The 23,137-nt window shown below is 37.0% G+C and overlaps 1 protein-coding gene across 2 annotated transcripts in view; it reads left to right on the top strand.

Moving 5' to 3' along the window:
- ADK (adenosine kinase) overlaps nt 1-23,137 on the top strand; it is a 418,239-nt gene that overhangs the window by 368,751 nt on the left and 26,351 nt on the right. For both annotated transcript variants that reach the window (XM_036438185.2, XM_036438186.2), the window contains exon 10: nt 14,881-14,967. In XM_036438185.2, coding sequence (XP_036294078.1) covers nt 14,881-14,967 — 87 coding nt within the window. The remainder of the gene's footprint in view (nt 1-14,880; nt 14,968-23,137) is intronic.

Raw genomic sequence — 23,137 nt, 5'->3', positions numbered from 1 at the left:
CCGTGATTACTCTGTATTTATGTGCTTTTTTGGCCAGTTTTTTTTTTTAATTCTTTATTGTTTAAAGTATTACATATGTCTCCTTTTTCCCCCATTGACCTCTCCCAGCCTTTCCTACCCCCCTGTATTTATGCTTTTTTAATAATTCTCCATGGATTTTCTAGCAGCAAATTTTCTTACCTTCTCAGATTTTTATTTTATTATTTTGATTTTATTGTTTAAAGTATTACAAATAATAGTACATATGTCTCTTTTTCCCATTGGCCTCCCCCTTCCTCCCCTACCCCCTTCCTCCCCGGCACATTCCACCTCTATGTCTTGTGTCCATTGGTTATGCTTATATGCATGAATAAAAGACCTTCCCTAGATCTCTTATCCCCCCCCCCCCAAACCCTCCCCTGCCTTCCTGCTGTAATTTGACAGTCTGGTTGATGCTTCTCTGCCTCTATATCTATTTTTGCTCATCAGTTTATAATATTCTTTATATTCCACAAATGAGTGAGATCATGTGGTATTTATCTTTCACTTAGCATAATGCTCTCCAGTTCCATCCATGCTGTTGCAAATGGTAAGAAATCCTTTTTTTACAGCAGCATAGTATTCCATTGTGTAAATTAGGGGTGTCGAACTCAATCAGAGAAGGGGCCAAAATCTAAAATCCAGCCTAAATCGCAGGCCGAATGGTTTACTGAACAGTCATAAACTGTCATTGTGATGGAAACGCAGCCGAGTGCAGTGATGACAGCACGGTGCGGGCCACATTACAAGGCCTGGCGGGACGGATTTGGCCCGCAGGCCTTGTGTTTGACACATGTGGTGTAAATATACTAGTTTTCTAATCCACTCATCTGCTTATGGACACTTAGGCTGTTTCCAAATCTCAGCTCTTGTAAATTGTGCTGCTATGAAAATAGGGGTGCATATATCCTTTCTGATTTCTTAGGATATATCCCTAGAATTGGGAACACTGGGTCAAATGGGAGTTCCATTTTTAATTTAAGGAAATGCCATACTGTTCTCTACAATGGCTGCACCAGTCTGCATTCCCACCAGCAGTGCACGAGGGTTCCTTTTTCTCCATGTCCTCGCCAGCACTTGTCGTTTGTTGATTTGTTGATGATAGCCATTCTGGCAGGTGTGAGATGGTACTGCATTGTTTTGGCATTCTCGGGTGATCAATGACTTTGAGCATGTTTTCATATGTCTCTCGGCTTTCTGTATGTCCTCTTTCAAAAAGTGTCTATTTAGGTCCTTTGCCCATTTTTTGATTGGATTGTTTATCTTCCTTTTGTCAGATTTTTAAAATATCTTAAGGAAGAAAAAAGCTGCTATAGTAAACTATTCATGTAATAGAGGAAGATAGTTTTGCTCCCTGTTTAGTGATTCTTGGGTATAATGAACATAGCAGAAACTTTAACATGCTAGTTAACCTATCATTTCCTCTATCTGAGGGATGCTAAGAACTTGTCTGTTAGAGGTAAGAGTTTGACCTTGACCTATAATTATTCATTATGCTAAAGACCTTTTTTTTTTTTTTTTTTAGAATTATAACCTCTATTAAAACTTGAAAAATTCCTAGCTCTGTGCAGAAAGGTATAAGCATATATATATGCTCTCACCTGAATCTCAGGGAGCACATTTTTCTAGGCTAACTAGGGCTTTGCAATAAATGGACAGTACCAATTCTGACACTTGTACACCTTTCCATTAAAGAATTTATTTCCAAACATTATTCAGAAACCTTTTCTAGGAGCTATTTATCAAAACTGCTATGATAATAACTTTGTCCTAATGAGTCTCAGTCTCTGTTTAGGGAGTAATCGATAAACTACAAATTAATGTTCCATAATTCACATTACAATGCACATGTAATTATTTTGAGATGAGGCAAACATTATGCATTTAATTTACAGCTGAAATTAAGTAAACTCATTTGATGCTAATTAGGTGAGCCTTAAAGGATCATAGGTTTGTGTATTTAATTATCAAAGTACAATCAACAACCAAATTCTTTTTTAAAAATATATTTTATTGATTTTTTACAGAGGAGAAGGGAGAGGGATACAGAGTAGAAACATCGATGAGAGAGAAACATCGACCAGCTGCCTCCTGCACACCTCCTACTGGGGTGTGCCCGAACCAAGGTACATGCCCTTGACCAGAATCGAACCTGGGACCCATTAGTCCACAGGTCGACGCTCTTTCCACTGAGCCAAACTGGTTAGGGCTACAACCAACTTCTTAAAAGCTTTTCTGTTTTGAGTTCAACACTGATCTGTGGCCACATTGTAGTTTTTCCTTCTTATATAGTCTATAAATAAAAATGCATTGTGACTTGTAGAGAATCTACTTCATGAGTTAGTTTTTGGTAGTTATAATTCTCCGCTGGGGGGGAAAAAATGGGCCTAGAAATACAGTTTTCTATCTGACAAAACTATCCATCAGAAATGGAGAAATTAAGACATTTCCAGCTAAACAAAGGTTAAAGGAATTCATTGCAAGTAAATGGACCTGCCCTCTGAGAAATGCTCACAGGAATCATTCAGGCTGAAATGAAAGGACACTAGACGGAAACTAACTACATAGGTAAATGTAATAGCCAGTATTTTTTTGTCATACATAATTTAGAAGACAAATACAAATACATTCGGGAATAATTATAAGTACATGTTAATGGGCACACATGTATTAAGATGTAATTTGTAACAACAATATAAGAGGGAGCAGAGTTTTCGAATTCTATTAAGCTAAGTTGGTATCAATTCAAACTAGATTTTTATAGACTTAGAATGTTAATTATAATCCTCAGGATAACCACTAAGAAAATATCCAAGGAATACAGAACTTTTATTTTGTTAAAATAGCATGTAAAAAAATAGTTTGCCAGAAAATATACTTGAGTGCTAGCTTAGGAGTCCTTTAAATTCTACTGACAGTCACCAAGTATTTATTAAGTACCTAATGTAATGGGCTTTCTGCTAGATTTCAAAAATCATCCCCATCTCTTCCCACTAACTATGTAAATGTATAATCAAGAAAATAAGAGTTATCTGATGTTTAGTCCAAGACTTCCTTGCCTTGGAATATGCTAGATAAAATGTTCACATTTTCATATTTCCCAGCCACATAATGCTCTAAAGAAAGTGAAAGTGTGTGCTCATCGCTTTCCCTGAAGGCGTGAAGGATGTATCTGTCTCCAGGCCTTTATAACCAAGGCACCTGATGTAAGGATTAGAAGGCTCCTATGTGGTCCAGTAAATGTTGTCTTCACCCTCCAAGTACTTAGGGCATTGCTATTAATGTCAGAAAATGTGAGCCTAACGCTCAAATGCTCAAAATCTAGGCTTTAGGAATGAGCTAACCAGATTATGGGTGTGTGTGTGGGTTTTTTTTCTTTGCATATCAGCAGCCACTATGGTAAAATAAAAAGTAATTGCTAATACTTATATGTTATAGCTCACATAGAACATTGAGTTATATTATCTGAAATGAAGTTTTTAAAATAGATTTTAATGGGGTAATTGGCACAGTTTGTCAGTACATTAAAAATAGACTTTTCTTCTTTATGTTTTCAAATAATTAACTGCACAAATTCCTTCTGTCCAGGTGTAGCCATTGTCAAAACTTCACATACCTTACAATTAATGACACCAGCCTTGCTGCACTGACTCCAGTGGCCTGATCAGTTTGTATATTGCCTCTGGGTTATCTGAGAAAGTACAAATAGTATTGTGGACTATCAATAGGCCAAGTCTAGCAGGTGTTTTACATAGGCTTGAATGTATCCTCTGAAGTTATACAATGTGATATTGTTCCTAAATTGAATTATCTCCCATCTTCTTCTAGTCTCATAAACAAAGATACAGATTCTTGTATTGTTTGGTGGAAGAACTATTAGTAGTTCAACATAACAGGCAAAGTGTAAGACTTGACCCCTAATGAGCTATTCTTTCCGAAGGCAGGAATTTGTTGGGGGTTTGAGAATTATTTAAAATGCTACTTTGAGGAGAGAAATGGAAGCACCACTTAGGAATCATTAGTAAGACCAATTCTGAGAGGAATTTGCAGTAATTGGCACAATATTGGATGACAAAGATGGCCTGCTCTGAGACAAGTCTTTATCATTTCTTTATAATATTGCGCCATTCTTCTTAATCTCTGGATAGGCCTGAGTATGATCTTTATTTCTGCAACTTTGTAAAACCTTAATGCTGCAACTTCTATTTATATAGAGTGAGGAGGAGGAATAGCTTTAAAGGCAATGTAAAATATTGTACTTGAGAAGTGTTTTTAAACAAATAACCATACATTTTCATCTACTTATAAGTGCAAAAGAGATTAGCAAATGACTAAAGAAAAGTGTTCTGTTTAAATGGATTAAATGGTTACTTAACTGGATTTTATCAGTATATTCCAAGTACAGAAAATACGGTAGTCGAGTGATTTGTGAATCCAATTTAGTTTCTTGGACAATAATTAGTACTCACAACTTTTATCTGTGTTTGTCAGGGAACCCATTGAAATTAACTCTATACTTTGGGGAAATTTAATTTTATTGTACATTATAAAATGCTTAAAAAATCTTTTTCCTTTAGTATAAAACTATGACATTACCTTGAGGCATTATCATCCCTCCAAACCACTGAATATTGGTGATATTTCAGCAGTGCTTTCTTGCTCTAGAAGTTTTTTTCAATCTGTGAGGAGAAAAAAGAAGACATTGATCCCCCTGGTAGTTAATACAGCTTTTCCTTTTTTTTTTTTTTTTTAATATTTTATTAATTTTTCACAGAGAGGAAGAGAGAGGGATAGAGAGAAACATCGATGAGAGAGAATCATCGATCAGCTGCCTCTTGCACAACCCCTACTGGGGGTGTGCCTGCAACCAAGTTACATGCCCTTGACCAGAATCAAACCTGGGACCTTTTAGTCCGCAGGCCGATGCTCTATCCTCTGAGCCAAACCGGTTTCGGCACAGCTTTTCCTTTTTAAGCTTCGAAAAGGTTTGCCACTGCCACCACCACCAATTCAAACAGAAATCTTACTGACAGTCTACAGTTAGATGTAGTGGTGGCAATAGTTTCTTCTTTAATAACAAAAGCATCTTTGTATATCTATTAATATTTTGAAAATCTTTATTGGTATACTCAAAAGGAAATACATGATTTTAAGAAGGTGTACACTTAGAAGTCTAGTATCTTACTACTGCAGTGATTAGGACTAAATCATAAAAATGTCAGAGCTATTTATCTTTGGTCTCAGTTGTTTCTATAATCATGATGCATTGGTCACATGATCTAATAAATGCCTCTTTCTATTCTTCCAGTCCTAAGACCCCTGGTCTCTCTATAAGGAAGGATCACACACCTACAAATATCAGTTGCACTTAAATATGGTGTCCTCGTGAGATGAGCCCGCCTTTGTCACTACTGATAGACCCATTTGATTGCCTTGGTTTGGGCCAGTCCGAGTATTTTCTCAAAGTCCCCATATCAGAAAGCAGGATTTGAACCTAGGTTCATTGAGTCATAAAAGTGTCTTAATTTCTGAATGATAGAAAACAACTTGCTTTAAGGCAACAATTACATCATATTTTCATTATTTCTATAGGATTTCTTTAGTAGCGTTAGTTCTGGAAAGGTTTTTTTATGGTAATTTGTGCAAGATTGAATTTACTTACTGGTAAAGAAACAGCATATTACCCTCTGATTTTCAAGCAGTTGTATGATTTCCTTTCATACAAACATTTATAAACTAGATTTAATCCTAACAGCTCTAAAAAGCTGGATGAAAGAGGGTGGAGGGATTAACCAAAAAAATATATATATATACATAATACAGAGACAACAGTGTGGTGATAGCCAGAGGAGTAGGGGAGTTAGGGGATAAGGTGGAGGGGAGAAGTGGGGACAGAAAGAGACTTTGCTTAGGGCAATGGGCGCATGGTACAGTGTGCAGGTGAGGTTTTGTTGAGTTGTACATTTGAAACCTGTATGGTTTTTCAAACCAATGTAACCCCAATAAAAAGGTTTTTTTTAATGGGATTATTTACAATATTTAGTTTATTTGGTTTACTAAACTAACCTAGAGAAGTATATTATAGTTATACAACAGTTATTTAAGATTATTTTGAAAATATATAGTGAGTTATACTCTGCTAGATGAAACAGAGGCCAGTCATAAGGAACTTAAAATCCAATAGGAATAATCATTCAGTAATAATAATGTTTATTGAGCACCTACTGTGTAGTTGGTACAGAGCTATGAGATAGGAATAAAATTAAGTCACGATTCCTACCCACAAGGAGCTTGTTCTTTAGGGGAGAAAATCCTTGCACATAAATAGTTATAAGTATGGTAAGGATTTTCTTAGAGGTATGTGAAGGTTAAAAATGATGGCCTAGAAGAGGAACTAAGCAGTTATGCTTCTACCAGAACATCAAGAGGTCAAGAACTACATCCAAAAAGCAAGATTTACTTGGGATTTGGTAACTTAATAGTGAAAGACAATCTGATCAGTAAACTTGGTATGTACACAAGCATAAAATTCCTTGAAAAATTATTAGTATGGCAAGAGAACAGTTACAGGTCAGGAAATGGCAAAAGATGAGGTTTGAACAGTTGGCTGGATTCACGCCCTGGAATTAAAACTTCAATAGAGAACCATCCAAGGGAATAACATAATTAGATTTGTATGCATAAAAATCACTCTTTTCATTCAGTAAATATTTACTGAGCACTTATAATAAGCCAAGCATAGTTCTGGGTGGTAGAGATCATCAGACAAATTGCCTTTCACGTAGCCCCTCTTCCCTGAGAAGCCATGTTTTGTGCCGTGAGCCCCCGCTCTTTTCCTGGCATAACCAACTGGATCAAAGATAGGTACTCAACAAGGTTAGAGAATCCATGGATGGCCAGTGACCTCTGTGCTAAGCCAGTTTTTATAGACATGAGAATGGAGCAAATGCATATAAAGAAACAGAGAACAGGTTGAAAAGAACTGCTTTGTATAAGATTAAAGTGATATGCTTCATTTAGTTGAACCCATTAAAGATATCAGAAGCCACCAAACAAAGGGGAAATAAGGTTTTAGTGCAGAAATGCCATCTATCATTGTTTTCTTGGTCACTTTTCTATGAAAAAATATTTTCATATTCAAAGCAAACACTCATTGATTCTCTTACTTGTGTACATTCAGCACTGAAGACTTTAATGGCATTTACTTGAAACATTGTGGGAAATTACAATAGAAGGAAAAAGGAACAAACTAAAAGACATTATTGCAGATGAGAATAGTGCTCAAGGTCAAAACCGTGCCTCCGGAAGCAGCGTTTTAAGTAAGACATGAATTCCCGTTCCCAAAAGTTCCATTTTAAGGTTAATAATCCTCATGTGTATGTATTCATTAAATGTGCCAGTTTTGCTCTGAGTGCATTAACTGATTTAATGCTCACAAAAACCCTGTGAGGTAATTACTGTTATTGTCCCTATTTTACGCGTAAGAAAACTAAGGCACGGAGGGTTTAACTTGGTTACAAGCAAGTAAGTGGGAATTGACTAGTAATTGGGAATATGCACCGAAGCCGTCTAGTCGGTGTTCTTAACAACAATGTTATACTGCCTCTGTTCTCTGCGGAGCATTTATCTACTCAATTTAGTCACATTTAGTTATCAGTACAGGGCTTGGGAAGGGAATTTAAATGTCAGTTAACTGCTGTATACTGCTTAATCAAAATCTGTTTTTTTCGTGATCACCTTTTTTAAGGAAACCATTGGCTGGAAATTCCAACATTGCTGGAATGACAGCTTTGGAATCACCTTTTACTTCTTTTCTCATCCTTTTTGTTCCAAAGTCCTACTTTGCCACGGGGCGCTGGGCAGTTGACAACCTCTGTGAGCTTGGTGACTTCATTCATAAAATCAGGTCAATTATACCTAATTCATGGGGTTGCAGTGAGAATGCATGAGATAAAGTACCTAAAACATTTGGTGCAATAGCTGGGGGCACAGTAAACATTTGAATTTTACTTAAAAATTATAGTTGCATCCCATTGTCTGGCTTTCAAAGCCTCCCTGGAGATGGCCGACCCACACACATTATGTTACTTCTTGTCTTACCTGACATACAAACTTTCCGTGCCTCCTGGGGTAGCATACCTCTCTTTTCCTAGCCTCTTCACTAGCCACAGCTTCAGTACCTGGCTTAAGTTCAGTTTTCTCCATGAAACTATTTTCAGTTAATTAAATTCATATTGTTCTTTTCCTCCTGTTGCAACTATAAGGAGTGTTACCTTGTATGAGACTTCACAAATTCTTTCACACATGCTCGATTTCTTTTTCCAGCTAGATTCTAAGTTCATGTCTTCATATTTCTCCTGTATATTCCCCAAAGGATCTAACAAACTATAAAGAGCTCATGGCAAGTACTCAATAATATTATCATTGCCTGATTGAAGAAAATAAGCTCTTTAAAACACCTTATAAATTTTATAGGGCTTTATGTTTGACAGAGTGCTTCCATAACGTTGTTAATACTTAATCCAAATAAAAGTCACAGAAAATAGCTAAAGCAAGTGTAATGCTCATTTTCTAAGTAGTAAAACTGAGTTTAATCTAGAGTGTGACTTACACAAGGTCTCCCAGTAAGTAGCATCATTCACTCCACTCCACATCCTCACCACTCAGTCCATTTTCTATAAGACTTCCAGAATAAACTTTTTAAATTAAAGATGGGATCGTATCACTCCACGGTTAAGACCTTCCAATGGTGCCCTGGCTGGTATGGCTCAGTGGATAGAGCATCAGCCTGCAGACTAAAAGGTCCCAGGTTCAATTCCCCATCGAGGGCACATGCCCAGGTTGGAGGCTTAATCCCCAGTATGTGAGTGTGCAGGAGGCAGCCAATCAGTGATTGACTCTATCACTAATGTTTCTATCTCTCTCCTCTCCCTTCCTCTTTGAAATAAATTTTTTAAAAAATATTTAAAAACAAACAAAAAACCTTCCAATGGTTTCACATTTTACTTGGAATGAAATTCTATCCAAACCTATCTACTCCCCTCTCCCCAATACACAGTTGATCTCCTCACATTCACTATACTCTAGGCCTTCTTAACCTTAAAAAGGCTGAGCACCCCACGCTTGTTGCTAGCCCAGGACCTCTGCACATGGTATTCTAGCCCCGAATCTTCACACGGCTGTCCTTGCTATGGCAGTCCCAATTCAAACATCACCTCCTCAGTGAGGAAGTAGCACCCATCTAAATTATCAACTCTTTCCCCCTGTCATTCTTCACCGTATCATCCTGTTTCATTTTCATTGTGGCATTTATTATTATCTCAAATTACCTTGTTCAGTGTTTTGTTACTTGTACATTGTCTTTCCTCACTAGAATGGAGGTCCCATGAGAACAGGTGGGTTTTTTGTCCTATTCATATCTGTATTCCAAGTCTCCAGTAGAGTGCTTGACACATGATAAGCTCTTAAGTATTTGTTAAATTAGTAGCTGAGCCAAAAGCAGACTAAAATCATGGTCTTTTGAGTCCTAATCCAGTGTACTTGCCACCATTCCATTTATCCTGCCTTTCATGAAAGCACTTATGCCTTTGGAACTACAATAAGAACTGATGTTCAGAATAATGACATTAACTGTGCTGTCGGATTCTCTATTATCAAAGAAAAATTTCATTCCATTCAATAAACTAAACTAATTAAAGCAGGGATGTCATGGTATATGATTATATTAATACATTTACAAAGATTTCCAACTAAAAAGACTTTCTACTATTTCTTTAGTTAACCAAAAAATTAAATTAACCCAGTGCTCTTCATTCCCAACAGTCCTTGTTAATTAGGATTGTTCTATAAATCTCTATTATTAGCATATTTGTCATCTGTTTAACTCCCCAGTTTATTAGGCCAGTCTGAGCAGGGTGTCTTTGCTCACATCCTGGAATGTGTATCCTAGTGAAAAGCCAAGCATTTCCTGGACTCTCATTTTTCCCCTCTTTTTTGACACTGGCATATTTCATGCTGTTTGTATAACAACTTGTTTTCCTTGTGTCAGTTTCCTATATAAAGTAGGAATTATATTATTGACTTGGCTATTAAGTAAAATAATTAAATTTAGGGTCTATTTAAAATAAAAGCATTAGTACTTTGCAACATTGTGATAACAGAAGATTGAAAACAACTTAAAAGGCCATCAATAAAGGAATGCAGCAATAAAAAAATTAGGGCATTCTCTGTTTACCAACATAGATCTCCAAATGATAAAAGATGATCCAATACAACCTGCATATTATGGTACTTTTTTTAAAGGAGAACAATAAGAATGATTTGTTTGTATATGCATAAAGAAATCCTGAAAGGAGATACAAGAAAGCAATAACAGTGATAACCTAATTGGGAAATAGTAGGACTAGAAACTGGGTGAATGGGAGATAAGAGCTGAGAGGGAGTTTTTTATAGCATACCTTTTTATATATTTGTATTTTTTAACTATATGTATATATTATATATTTACAAGATTAAAAACAAACTAGTACAACTAAAAATAATATTTGATTCTAGATTGGATCCTGAACAGGTTTTAAAAATCTATATATAAAAGCCTAAGTGACAGTCAACTGTCTGACCCATAGCTATGGTACACACTGACCACCAGGGGCAGATGCTCAGTGCGGGAACTGCTGAGCTGTGATGACTTGGTAGCTGTTCTCGGGTGACGCACCCCAGAACCAGGGAGGTGGGAGCCCAGTTCTGGATGCATCACTGGAACCGCCCTGTCGTAATCTGAGACCTTTTGGGGGATGTCATAGAGCTGGTTTCAGGCTGATCCCCACAGGCCAGGCTGAGGGACCACACCAGTGCACTAATCTGTGCACCAGGCCTTTGGTTTTTATATAAAAGACAATTAACAAAATTGGAATATGGAGTATAGATTAGATAAAATAACAATAGTTAAGTTTTTTAATTTAGCAACTATATCATGGTTATCTAAAAGAATATCCTTATTCTTAGGAAAATACACACTGAAATATTAGAAATCAAGAGTATAATATATGCAACTTATTACTCAAATGACTTGAAAAAAATAAATAATAATATATACATATATATATTGGAGGAACAATAAGAAAATGTGGGGAATTGCTAAAAACTGGCAAATTTCTATAAACGTTATGAAGTAGTTCTATGTATTTTTCTCAACACTTTTCTGATAGTTTATAATGATCTCCAAATAAAAGAATAATAGAAAACAAGCAAACAAAAACATTATTAGTATTCTGGAAATTACCTCAATGTAAGGAATGGCCAAGATGCAGGAGCCTCTTTAAAGAATCTTAAGAGTTCTGGTTTTACCCGGTCATGGTTTTCATGTTCTGGTGGAATTTTTGCCATAATTTTTCTGTCTTTTCCATGCCTGGTGGCAGTGGCAGAGGTGGTGACTGCAGTCTGCCTAAAGTTAAAAACACCTGCCTACCAGTCTCTTATCCTGCTATGTATCCTCTGCAATTATATCTTCCCTACAATTTAGAGGTGACATCAACAAAATAATAACAACACAAAGCATTGTAAAGTACCCTGAACTAAATTTCCTAAGGATATTAATTATCATGAGGTTGTGTGTCCTCAGTGCTAAAATATATAGTTAATTTAGGAGGGATAAGGCTACAGAAACATTCAATCTAGCTCTTTGGCACTAAGCAACTGAATTATTTATTTTTATTTAGATATTGTCATTTGTATGAACTAACACTCTCTACTATAACTGTCATAGCATTACAGATGTGTGAGGATGTTTTGATTCTAGCCATTAGAAGTATAGCTTATGTCATAGTCAAGTGTAAAGTAAATTATTTGTTTGTATAAACTGTCCGAAAAATATTTGAATTCTACTATTTTGTCTTTTAAATAAGCTAAATATAATTCAAACCATGAGGGTCTTATCTAATAAATGACATCAAACAAATCTGAATTGTTAATGTTTGTTTTCTATCTGATTAAGGAAGCTCATGATTCATTATGCCCAAACCTTTTTCTTCTCACTTTACAAAAAAGTTTGATTAGAATTGGAAAACAATGGCTCTGACTTACCTTAATCTCTTAAGTGAAGTGCTTCATCAGAACTGTCATTTTTCTATAATTTTGCTACTTGGTCCCACAGCTATTCCAGGCCCATTTGATACCTAAGAAACTAAGTCCTAATAAGAGACCTGGGCCTCATTGACCGACTAATGCAAAAAATCGGAATGTATCAAAAATATAATAGAATTTAAATATTATTGGACATTGGCCCGGCTGGCATGGCTCCGTGGTTGAGTATAACCAGTGAACGAGGAGGTCACGATCCATTTGCGGTCGGGGCACATGCCCACTTTGTGGCTTGATCCCCAGTGTGGAGCGTGTGGGAGGCAGACAATCAATGATTCTCTCTCATCATTGATGTTTCTGTCTCTCTTTCCCTCTCCCTTCCTCTCTGAAATCAATAGAAATATATTTTTTAAAGTATATTGAACATTTTAAATCCTTTTTTAACTATTTAGAACACATTTTAGGGTCTTGCAAATGTTCATGGTCATTATTTTGAAAGGAGTTCTCATAATATAGCTCCCTAGATACAGAATAATAGAGACTGGACTGTGTCTATACTGATTTAGGATATCTCTTTTATACTCTTGACATTCTTATATTAACTTGTATTAATAAAGGAAGAAAATAATCCTACCTTACGTTTCAGGAAATTGAACTTCTTATGGTGCGTGAAGGTAAAGCATATCAAAGATCTTCACATACATCCAGGAAAACCATGTAGTAAAACTGCACTCATTTAGAATTTTCAGTGGTTAAGACCAAGAAGTCATGATTCTAAAGAACAAAGTTCAAAATAATCTCTTTTGTGAATTAGGTTCTATTCAGAAGTAAGGATAAAGCAATAACTTTTTCAAACAAACAACTTGAGGAATTATATCTAATTGTGGCTCATTTACCATTTATATATAATTACTTTCAAATCTGTAATCCAGTAATTAATTCTTATATTACCTAAAATGTTTTATAGACATGTTATATTATTATGTAATATAACCCTATTATAAATGGTAATGGTGTTATTAACTTAGCTCATTTTACTTATTTAGTGCGTGTTTGTTCTTAGTTTATAGTTGTTAATTCCCTTTATAGTATGACTTGTACTTGGAAGTAATAAAACCAGATTTCTTTATAAATATTTATGGTACAGACCTTTTCCTAAATCAGATTGCAGCCCTTTCCTAATTATTTCCAATAAAGTCTGCTTACATCTTTTTTTCTCCCTATGTTACAGTATGTCTTGAATGCTCCCTAGAAATTTTAATCCTAGGTAACTAGGCCTTAACTTCCAATTAATCAAAGTCTTGTTAACTGCCATGTAGGTGCTGGTGTTACAGTGTGTGGAAAGTTACTCAGAGTTTAAGAAGGTGGTTTTGGTTGAAGTCTTCTTAGCACCTACAGCCGTGTGGTCAAAAGGGGTCACTAAGTGAATGAGCCCTTCTTGACTATCCGTCTTTCCAAGGGGAGCTGTTTTGCAGTTTCAAATCTCTTCTTATCTGTTGTTGAAAGTATTTTTTAGCTGCAGGTACCAGAAGGCAGACAGAACATAGTGTTTGTTTGGGATTTTAAGTTCTTTATTAAGACTTTAAGGTTCTCAAGATCTCCTTTTCCCTTCTCTCTTGATCTTAGGTGAGACTGAAGTTTACAAGGCTTTGACCACATTGTCCCCATAAGGGATGCAAATTTGTGATTTCAGAAGTTCCAGTCCCCAGTAAAGAACACTATACAATCTTTTGCAGATGTCTTCTTGGCCAGATTTCATCACAAATAACTTCATTCCATTACCATGTGCCAAGTTTAAAGTACTGTATTAGGTTCCTCTGTAGTCAAAACAACCAAGCCCTGGTCCAGACTGCTGTGAGACAAGAGCCCATTGTGTCCTGGTGGCTCAGTTGGTTGGATCATCGTCCTATACACCAAAATGGTTGTGGGTTCGATTTTGGTCAGGGTACATACCCATAGTCTAGGTTCGATCTCGTTAGGGCACATACAAGAGGCAACCGATTGATATTTCTCTCATATCAGTGTTTCTCTCTCCCTCTTTTTCTAAAACCAATAAACATATCCTTGGGTGAGGATTAAAAAGGAGGGGGGGGGGGGGCATTGAGTTATTCTGCCCATACATTCAGTGGCAGCTTTCCCTTTTGCTAGTTGACATGTAGTTTAAAGGAAATAGTGACTCCTTACTAAAGCATAACCAGGTTAGGTTATTGTAATAACCAGGTTAGGTTATTGTAATAAGCAAAAAAACAAAAAATAAAAGCAGCAATCCTTGACGTTGACATGAAGTATTGTAATAGAATAATAGTTATATTTTTATTGTGCCATTGTGATTTTCTGTAGAGAAACACCCAAGAGAAATCAATATTTCTATTTTTAAAATCTATAGCCCATTACCGTATCCAGGATTTCACTTCCCAGAATGCAGTCAAGTCTGAAGCTTTATTATTAGAGATCCATGACCTAGTCCTTATAAATACTTCCTTTAGCTTATCGTTTCTGTTCAGGTATTTGCACTGTCCATAAAGGTACTGTTACCATGTACAGTCGTTCCCCCAAAAATGAGCCATCTAGGTATAACTCTTAACAAAAATCCACCTAAAAATTACCCAAAAAGCCTTGCCTACACATGCCCCTGTACCTTGGTTCCTGAGCGCGCACAGACAGCCTGGAACTCTTGTCTCTTTGGAAGATGAATGATGAAGGAGCTTCGGCTCTAATGGGTGAGTTTGAATATTGAGTATCACAGAGAGAAGTCAGACTGCCTTTCTCTGGCTCTAATTGCAGAGAATGAAGTCACTGCTTTTGCTGTCTTGGATCAGGACCAGGAAGAAATCGTTGATACCAATGGAGCCGGAGATGCATTTGTTGGAGGTACCGACTCATTTATTTTATACTTCTAAGTTAAACATTTCCTTAACCCTTGTCTCTACCAGATAGCCAAGATTTATGTATTTAATAGCTTTTAATTTCTTCTTTTAAATAATTAACTCCTAACGTTCTTTCCATATGCTACTATCACGGTAAGTATTAAGAAGGTATTTTACTACAGGGGAAATACGTATTTTTGACTTAAAGATGACTTACTGTTGTGCTATCCCCTAGTCATTTTCACAAGATTAATTGTGTCTGTCAGAATATTGCACAAACAAGCTGCATCAAGTACAGTATGCAGTGTATTCATGGCCCTTTGGGCTTAAATGTTAATACATTGTTGTTCTTTAAAACAAATTGTGATAAATATTAAACAGTATGCTGCTAATAACTAAGGATTATATTATTGGTTAACATGTGTTTCTAACACAATAGTTGGATGTTTATTTTACTGGGAAGAGCTAAATTTTTGTCTGGTTCAGACTTAGCAAGAACTGGGACCATTGATAAGGACCATATTATTTTTTAAATGAGTATTCAAAAACAAGAACAAGTGGAGATTCTTGGCTTCATTATACTTAGATTGATCTAAAATCTGGTTCAAGGGTTCTTTTGATAAATCTAAACTCCTTCAAGTTAAGTGTAGTTAAGCTAACTTATGGTGTGTGTAAGGCTGTAAATTCTAGAATGATAGCCCACCAGAGTCCCTCCTGATCTGTTTATTTCTTATACCATCAAGCCTGACCGGGGGGAAGGGGGGAGGGCAAATGGAGCTGACCATTGTCCTTCTTTTCTTGGAAAATAATTTGAATCATGGTAAACATTTAAGATTGTGTAGTGGTTTTAACTTAGCATTGTTCAAAATACGTATATATTTTTTAATGGTCTTTTGTAGCACCATAAATTTTTCATATTTTCTTCTTTGAAACTGTTCATGCTTAATTGAGCTGTTAACCATTAGACTGGTCGCATGCCCCATGCTCTTTTCTTTGCTCTGAAAGGCTTCATCATTGATTAGAGTATTTTGCAGCTATATTTTTCTATTCCATACTGCTTCAGAGCTCTCACTCCATGGAGGCTAAAAATAGCCCATCCATAATTGGGCCAACTTCTGTAACACATTAAGGAAACACTATTGATTTCCTGGTTAGAAATTGCTTAAAACAGGAATCTTAGTACAGAAACTTTTAAACTTGTCTCCATGTAGCCTTTTTTAGTAAAATATTTAAAACTCTAAGTGTCCTATATTTTTATGGTTAGTAGGACATATGATGGTAACCTCATTAGCCACTGCCTCTGGCCCCGGAGCCCTCGGATGCCTGGCTCAGCAACACCAGATTCCCTTCCAGAGCCCTGGTTACCTGCAGTGCTTCCAGGATTGGGGACCAACAGGGGCTTTTTGGAGGAGAGAGGTCATTCTTAGGATACAGATATAGGAACAGCTAGCTCCCCGATTGTATGTGCTTAAGGTGATGCGTGGACTACCTCAGCAAAGCACTTGGATTCTTTGTTACGGGATTTCCAGCCTCTTTTTTTATTAATATCTTATTCTACTTCCCTAGCTTCATTATACAGTTACTGTCCCAGTACAGTGAGGTAAATAAAGAGGAGTGTGGAATTTTTTATAAAGGACCATATAGGAAAAATTTTAAGTTTTTCAAGCCATATACAGGCTCCTTTGCATAGTTTTCTTGATCTGTTTGCTTGATTGCTTATTTTCTGTTTTATTTTTACACTAAAATGTAAAAACCTTCCATAGCTGTACAAAAGCAGGCCACAGGCTGGATTTTGCCTTCAGTCTATAGTTTGCTAACCCCTTTTTAAAGACATGACAGCTTCCTCACTCTATTCACTTTCATCATACCCTGGATCCAAACACCGGGCCTCACTGCACATGGTTGAAATCTGTACAGACAAAGAAGGCGGCAAGCTGGAACTAGGCAGGACTCTGCTGCAGGTACCTCAGTTAGGGAGCCTTCTTTCTCACTTTACTCTGATCGGTTCCCATGATAAATGAGATCTTGGAAGACTGAGTCATGCAATGAGATAAATATGTTGTCATTTTAGGAATGGAATACTTACATAGAATGTGCTGAACATGTTGACATAAGTTAAACTGTATAGTAATAGCAATAGATAAATTTATATAGCATCTATGAGCCAATTGATACCTGAAGCACTTTACCTATATTAACTCATATAATGTTCATAAAAGCTCCTGGCAGCTCATTTTATTGATGAGAAAACTAGTTGAGACATACAGGGTTGAGGTAACTTGCCTAAAGTCTCAGAGCTTGAAAGTAGCAGAACCAGTGCTCTTACTCACTGCACTATACTACTTCTCTGAACTTTTAGGGAAATCTCATTAGACTGAGGACCACAGACCAGCCCTACTAACAAAAGCTGGTTTTGCCAGAGATAAACTTCCTCTCATCTGAATAGATGACTTCATTTATTGAACAGGAACTTTTTTTTTTCTTTTTCTTTTTTTTAATATATTGATTTTTTACAGAGAGGAAGGGAGAGAGATAGAGAGTTAGAAATATCAATGAGAGAGAATCATCGATCAGTTGCCTCTTGCACACCCCCTACTGGGAATATGCCTGCAACCAAGGTACATGCCCTTGACCGGAATCGAACCTGGGACACTTTAGTCTGCAGGCTGACGTTCTATCCACTGAGCCAAACCAGTTAGGGCAGGAGCTTTTGTTTTCTGGTAGAATTCTCAGGACTGTAGGGTAAGGTTGTTGCAAAAAAGAAAGAGAAAGGGTAGGGAATCGAAGGACTGTATTCCCTGGTGAGTTTGAACCAGGAGCTTTTGCTAAGCAGTAGAATTGATTGCACTACTGAGATCCAGAAAGCCAGATCATAAAGTTGCTTGATCAGCATGGAATCTGAATACAGGAAGTTATATGAATCATCTGTTTAGTAGCACCAGGCCAATGCATCCATCTTACAATAAAGGAGGTATTGTTAGTTTAAAATACAGAAAAATCCATTGGCTAAAAACCCCTACTCCCATCTCTACACCAAGGAACTCCTTTCTGCTAGGATTTGAAATAATCCAGCTGTGGAAGCATACTCCTATCTTGCAGATAAATGGAGAGGCAATTACAACTTTCACATTTACTGTGTAGTTCTTTTTTGTTTTGTTACCTGATTATTAATATACTAGAGGCCTGGTGCACGAAATTCATGCACAGGTACAGTCCCTAGGCCTGGCCAGCAATCAGGGCTGCTCAGGTTCCCTGCCTTCACCTTCCCTCACTACTTCAGCCCACCAGCACGACTGATCACCCATGTTCCGTGCTGCCCCCTGGTGGTCAGCACACGTCATAGCAAGTGATCAAACTCCTGGTCGAACCCCTGAGGGGACACTGCATATAAGCCTTTTATATAGATAGAATGTATCTTTTCTCAGAAAAGAGATCTATCTTTAGATAGTTAATATTTGCCTCCTATTTCAATTTTTGCTAGCTTAAGAGTGTTTTTTGTAACTTTTTAAAATATATTTTATTGATTTTTTTACAGAGAAGGAGAGAGAGGGATAGATAGTTAGAAACATCGATGAGAGAGAATCATCGATCAGCTGCCTCCTGCACACCCCCTATTGGGGATGCACCTGCAACCAGGGTACATGCTCTTGACCGGAGTCAAACCTGGGACCTTTCAGTCCTCAGGCCGACGCTCTATCCACTGAGCCAAACCGGTTTCGGCAGTCTTTTGTGACTTTGCACAACTATATATCAATCCCAAATTTAAGTTCTTGGATAAAGCATCACCTCACCTACCTTGTGCTAATTCCATATTTCAGTTCCAGAGTACCATGTATTCCTATTAGCCACATAAAATATATATGGCTACATCATATGTTTTCATGTATAATTTTAAAATGTACACCTCAATGTATATAAGTTGTATATAAGTTAAATTCATAGTTTCATCTCAAGGGTTTAGTGACAGTGACAAATCCCTCAGCCTCTACAAGCATACCTCCTTGTTCTATTTGGGGTTCTTAAGCACTCTGTCACATTTGTCCTAACGAGCCTTCATGGAACTACCCTTTTCACATTCTCCCTCAACAGCCAAAGTGCTACAGTGGAACCCTTGGAAATGGAGACGATTCTGTGATCTCTAAGTATGATTTGCTAATCTCCCAGGTCAGGAGGAAACTTCTTCTCGTTGTCCTGCTGCGTTTGGTCACGCGGGTCTGCCCTTTCATTGGGAACCCTCTCTGTCACTGCCACAGTAACAAATGGAAACCATCAGAACATTCTGTGACAGGCACTGTCATTGTTCCCGATGAAATCTCTTCCTCTGTGTCTTCCCAGTAAAGGGAACTGAGGGGGAAAATCATAAGTACCATGAAAGGAGGCCTAACAGTGTATTTCCAGGAGGCTGTCAATATGAGCCCATGTTAATCTAATATGATTTAGTCAAATATTTCATGGCAGTTGTAGGAATACGGTCTAGACCAGTGGCCGGCAAACTCATCAGTCAACAGAGCCAAATATCAACAGGACAACGATTGAAATTTCCTTTGAGAGCCACATTTTTTAAACTTAAACTTTTTCTTACGCCACTTCTTCAAAATAGACTCGCCCAGACCGTGGTATTTTGTGGAAGAGCCACACTCAAGGGGCCAAAGAGCCACATGTGGCTTGCGAGCCGCAGTTTGCTGACCAGGGGTCTAGACCTATAATTCATCTTTAGACTACAAATGAGTATGCCTTTGGCAGGCACAAAGATATAACTCTCAGACAAATGACTAGAGACCTTACCTAAGGACCAACATTCTTAGGATTAAAAAAGCTTCATTAGCCCCCCTAGGATTGCTCAGTGGTTGAGCATCAACCTACGAACCAGGAGGTCACGGTTCGATTTCCGGTCAGAACACATAGCCAGATTGCAGGCTCGATGCCCAGTACCAGGCATGCAGGAGGCAGCCGATCAATGATTCTCATCATTGGTGTTTCTGTGTCTCTCTCCTCTCCTTTCCTCTCTGAAATCAATAGAAATATGTGGGGTTTTTCTAAAGCTTCATTAAAAGCTTAGAACAGTTTAGTTTTTTGAAAGATGGTAAGGTAACTGTGCTGCCTCTAATACTTTATTTTTAAATTGCTCATAACTGTAGCAGAGAAAGTATTCTACCCTAAAGATATCACCTACAATATGCAAATGACTCTTAAAGCCACTAGGCAATCACAATGTAAATAATTACTCGATTTCCCATCTAATAAAAGGGAGCACTAATTTCACTTTCTAATTAATGTTCAGAAAATAATTTTGGTTAAAAAAAGAAAAAAAATTGACTTTCCAGAACAGGGATGCTATTTCCTTTTCATGTAGCACCTGCCTATACTTCTGACAGCCATGGAGATTCTTTAAATTATCTTTATATTTCCTATTCTCACTTCGTTTGTTTGTTCCCAAACACTTTTTGCTTACTTTCCCATTCTTTGTAATTGCTGCTTCATTGCGCTATGCAAAGAAGTGGCGCAGAATTCTTTTTTTTCTTTTCTGCCTTTGCTGTTAGACTCAGAAGACTAGAAAATTACTTGCTAAGTATTAAATATATCATTTCTCACGCTTCTTTGCTTTAAAAAAAAAAAAAAAAAAAAAAAAAAAAAAAAAAACACCTTGATATGACCCACCGTATGCAGAGAACTCACTTGCTGATAACGGAGATTAGATCTGCATACTCCTACCCCACCCAGAGCAACAGTAACCTTTCATCTTTTAACTCTAATAGGACAGCTTGGTGTGTGTGTTTGTTGATTTTCCACAGAGAGGAAGGGAGAGAGAGAGAGAGCTAGAAATGTCGATGAGAGAGAAACATCGACCAGCTGCCTCTTGCACACCCCTTACCGGGGATGTGCCCGCAACCAATGTACATGCCCTTGACCGGAATCAAACCCAAGACCTTTCGGTCCGCAGACCGACGCTCTACCACTGAGCCAAACCGGTTTTGGCTTGGTGTTTTATTTCTTAAGCAGCACCTTTCCTTAAAACCATCACATGAAGTATAGAATTGGATTGGCCATTAGGAATATGAAATTTACCACAGACAGTAGCTCAACCTCATGCAGGGGGGAAGGAAATAGAGGTTCACACCTTTATGACGCACTCCTCTAGTGTAACACATTCAGAGACTTAGTCAGCTGACGTTGGACGAGAAACATATTGCAGAACCCTGAGTGCTTAAGCCCCTGTGAGTTAAAAGAGGCACCGTTGATTCCCAAGCCATGACAGAAAAGAGAAATAACATTGGTTCGCTGGAATATCTCACAAGCATGAAATGTTCTCTCAAAGATCTAGTACCCTGGTGGCCTCCACCTAGAAGCAGTTATAAACAGCTAACGTAATTCAAAGGACTTTATCTCCTGGAGATTTGGATAAGATGGAGAGAGTAGGTTATCAGACCCTGAAGCTCAGATATGAACCTTATGTTCCTATATTTGAATATAATTGAGAAAGTTTATCCTAAGAAAACAATATTGATATTTATAAAATTTTATTTATTTCCAGAGGGCCAGAGGAAATGTCATAAGCAAAATTTCTGAAGTTAACTTTCTTAGACATGACAAAATATATGTGTATCAGTTTTCTGGCCTAGAAAATTTTAAGTCAAATGGAGCTAATTGGAATTCAATAGTGATCCCAGTTGCTATTACATGGATTGAGCCTGTTTTACCTACCATATCTGTGTGATTCATACAACAAGTGTCAGTTAGCTTTTGCTGCATGTCAGCACCCCAGAAACTTAAAAAACAATTCTCAATTTCGCTTCACAAATCTGGGATTGGCATCTGGGCCTAGGCTCAGTTGGACTGTTCCTCTGGTCTCAGAGGTTTGAAGATCAAGTAATTTGCCCAAGGTCACAGTGAAAGCCAGGATTCAAACTCAAAAGTTAGACCCATGCGTTCTTACCCCTAATCATTTTGTTATACTGCATTCCTTTAGTAAATAGCCAAAGTGGTTTTTTAAACACTAGTCTGTATACTGGTACTAATATAACAAATTTAATCAATCATTAATAGCAAAATGAACGTAGGTAGCAATATAGTAAGTTTTCATAAAGCTAAATGTATTCAAGTTTAATCTTATCTAAGTGATGTTTAAATTTGTTATAGTATATCTTTATTGGCTTTGTAATTCATGTAATCAAAAAATAAAATCACATGTTGGTAATGCTGATGCATAGCCTTGGGACCTAGCAGAGTCTTAGCAATGATAAATAGTCATTAGAAACAATTTTCAAAACTACATAAATATTTGTAGGATATGTTACTTCTGATGTTGTAAGGCTGTTAACTATCAACAGTGGTCTAAATTAGACAAATGAAAATTAGCAACTATTAATAAATTCCTAGCTATTCTCACTTTAGATATCTGAATTCCCAAATTTGGGGCATAAACACAGTCTCTTAATTTATTTTGTCTTAAATTATCCAGCTATCATTGACATTTTATAGAGTTAAGATGTGTATATTTTATTTCCAGCCCATGAAATAGATGACAAATTAAAATCAGTTTCTGTCATCAAATGCTCTCAAAATTTCAGAACCACCCTGCTATCAGTTGTCAGTTGATAAAATACAGGTGTTTTAATTAAGGTAAATATTAACAAAATTTGTTATCTTGCTAATGAATTAGGACATAAATAAGCTCACGTAAACAAGCTTACTATCATCTCCTTTATCCTGCAGCTATGACTGTATCGATGTGTCTTTAACATATTGCTTAAAATGTTAGTGCCGAAAGTATTTTTAAAGATATTTTCATGTTTTCAATAATGAAACTATGTTCAAATGAGGTCTTATCTGAATCAGCATGAAATGAGATTAAATAAATCCCCATTTGGCCGTATCCACATTTTATTCAGTGGTTCATGAAGCAACTCCTGGAATGGGTTAATGTTAAGTATGAAACCACACTCTATTAAAAAGCCCCCATTTGACGGATGAGGAAAGCAAGGGCCAAAGAAAGAGAGTCAATGGCAAATATTCCTTAGCAGAAGCCAGATCTCCCGGCTCATTAATTCATGAGCCAGTAATTACACGTGTTCATAACCCAAATGAAGGTTGTCAGTTAAGCAGTCTTTTATAGAGGCCTCTTGGAATTATATAGGTCAAGAGTCAATATCCCAAATGGATAGGAGCCTTTGATG

Source organism: Pipistrellus kuhlii, unplaced genomic scaffold (assembly GCF_014108245.1).
Source record: "Pipistrellus kuhlii isolate mPipKuh1 unplaced genomic scaffold, mPipKuh1.p scaffold_m20_p_15, whole genome shotgun sequence".
In the NCBI taxonomy this organism is placed as follows: domain Eukaryota; kingdom Metazoa; phylum Chordata; class Mammalia; order Chiroptera; family Vespertilionidae; genus Pipistrellus; species Pipistrellus kuhlii.
Note: the sequence above shows the minus strand (reverse complement) of the source record. Positions and strands in the feature narration are given on the sequence as shown.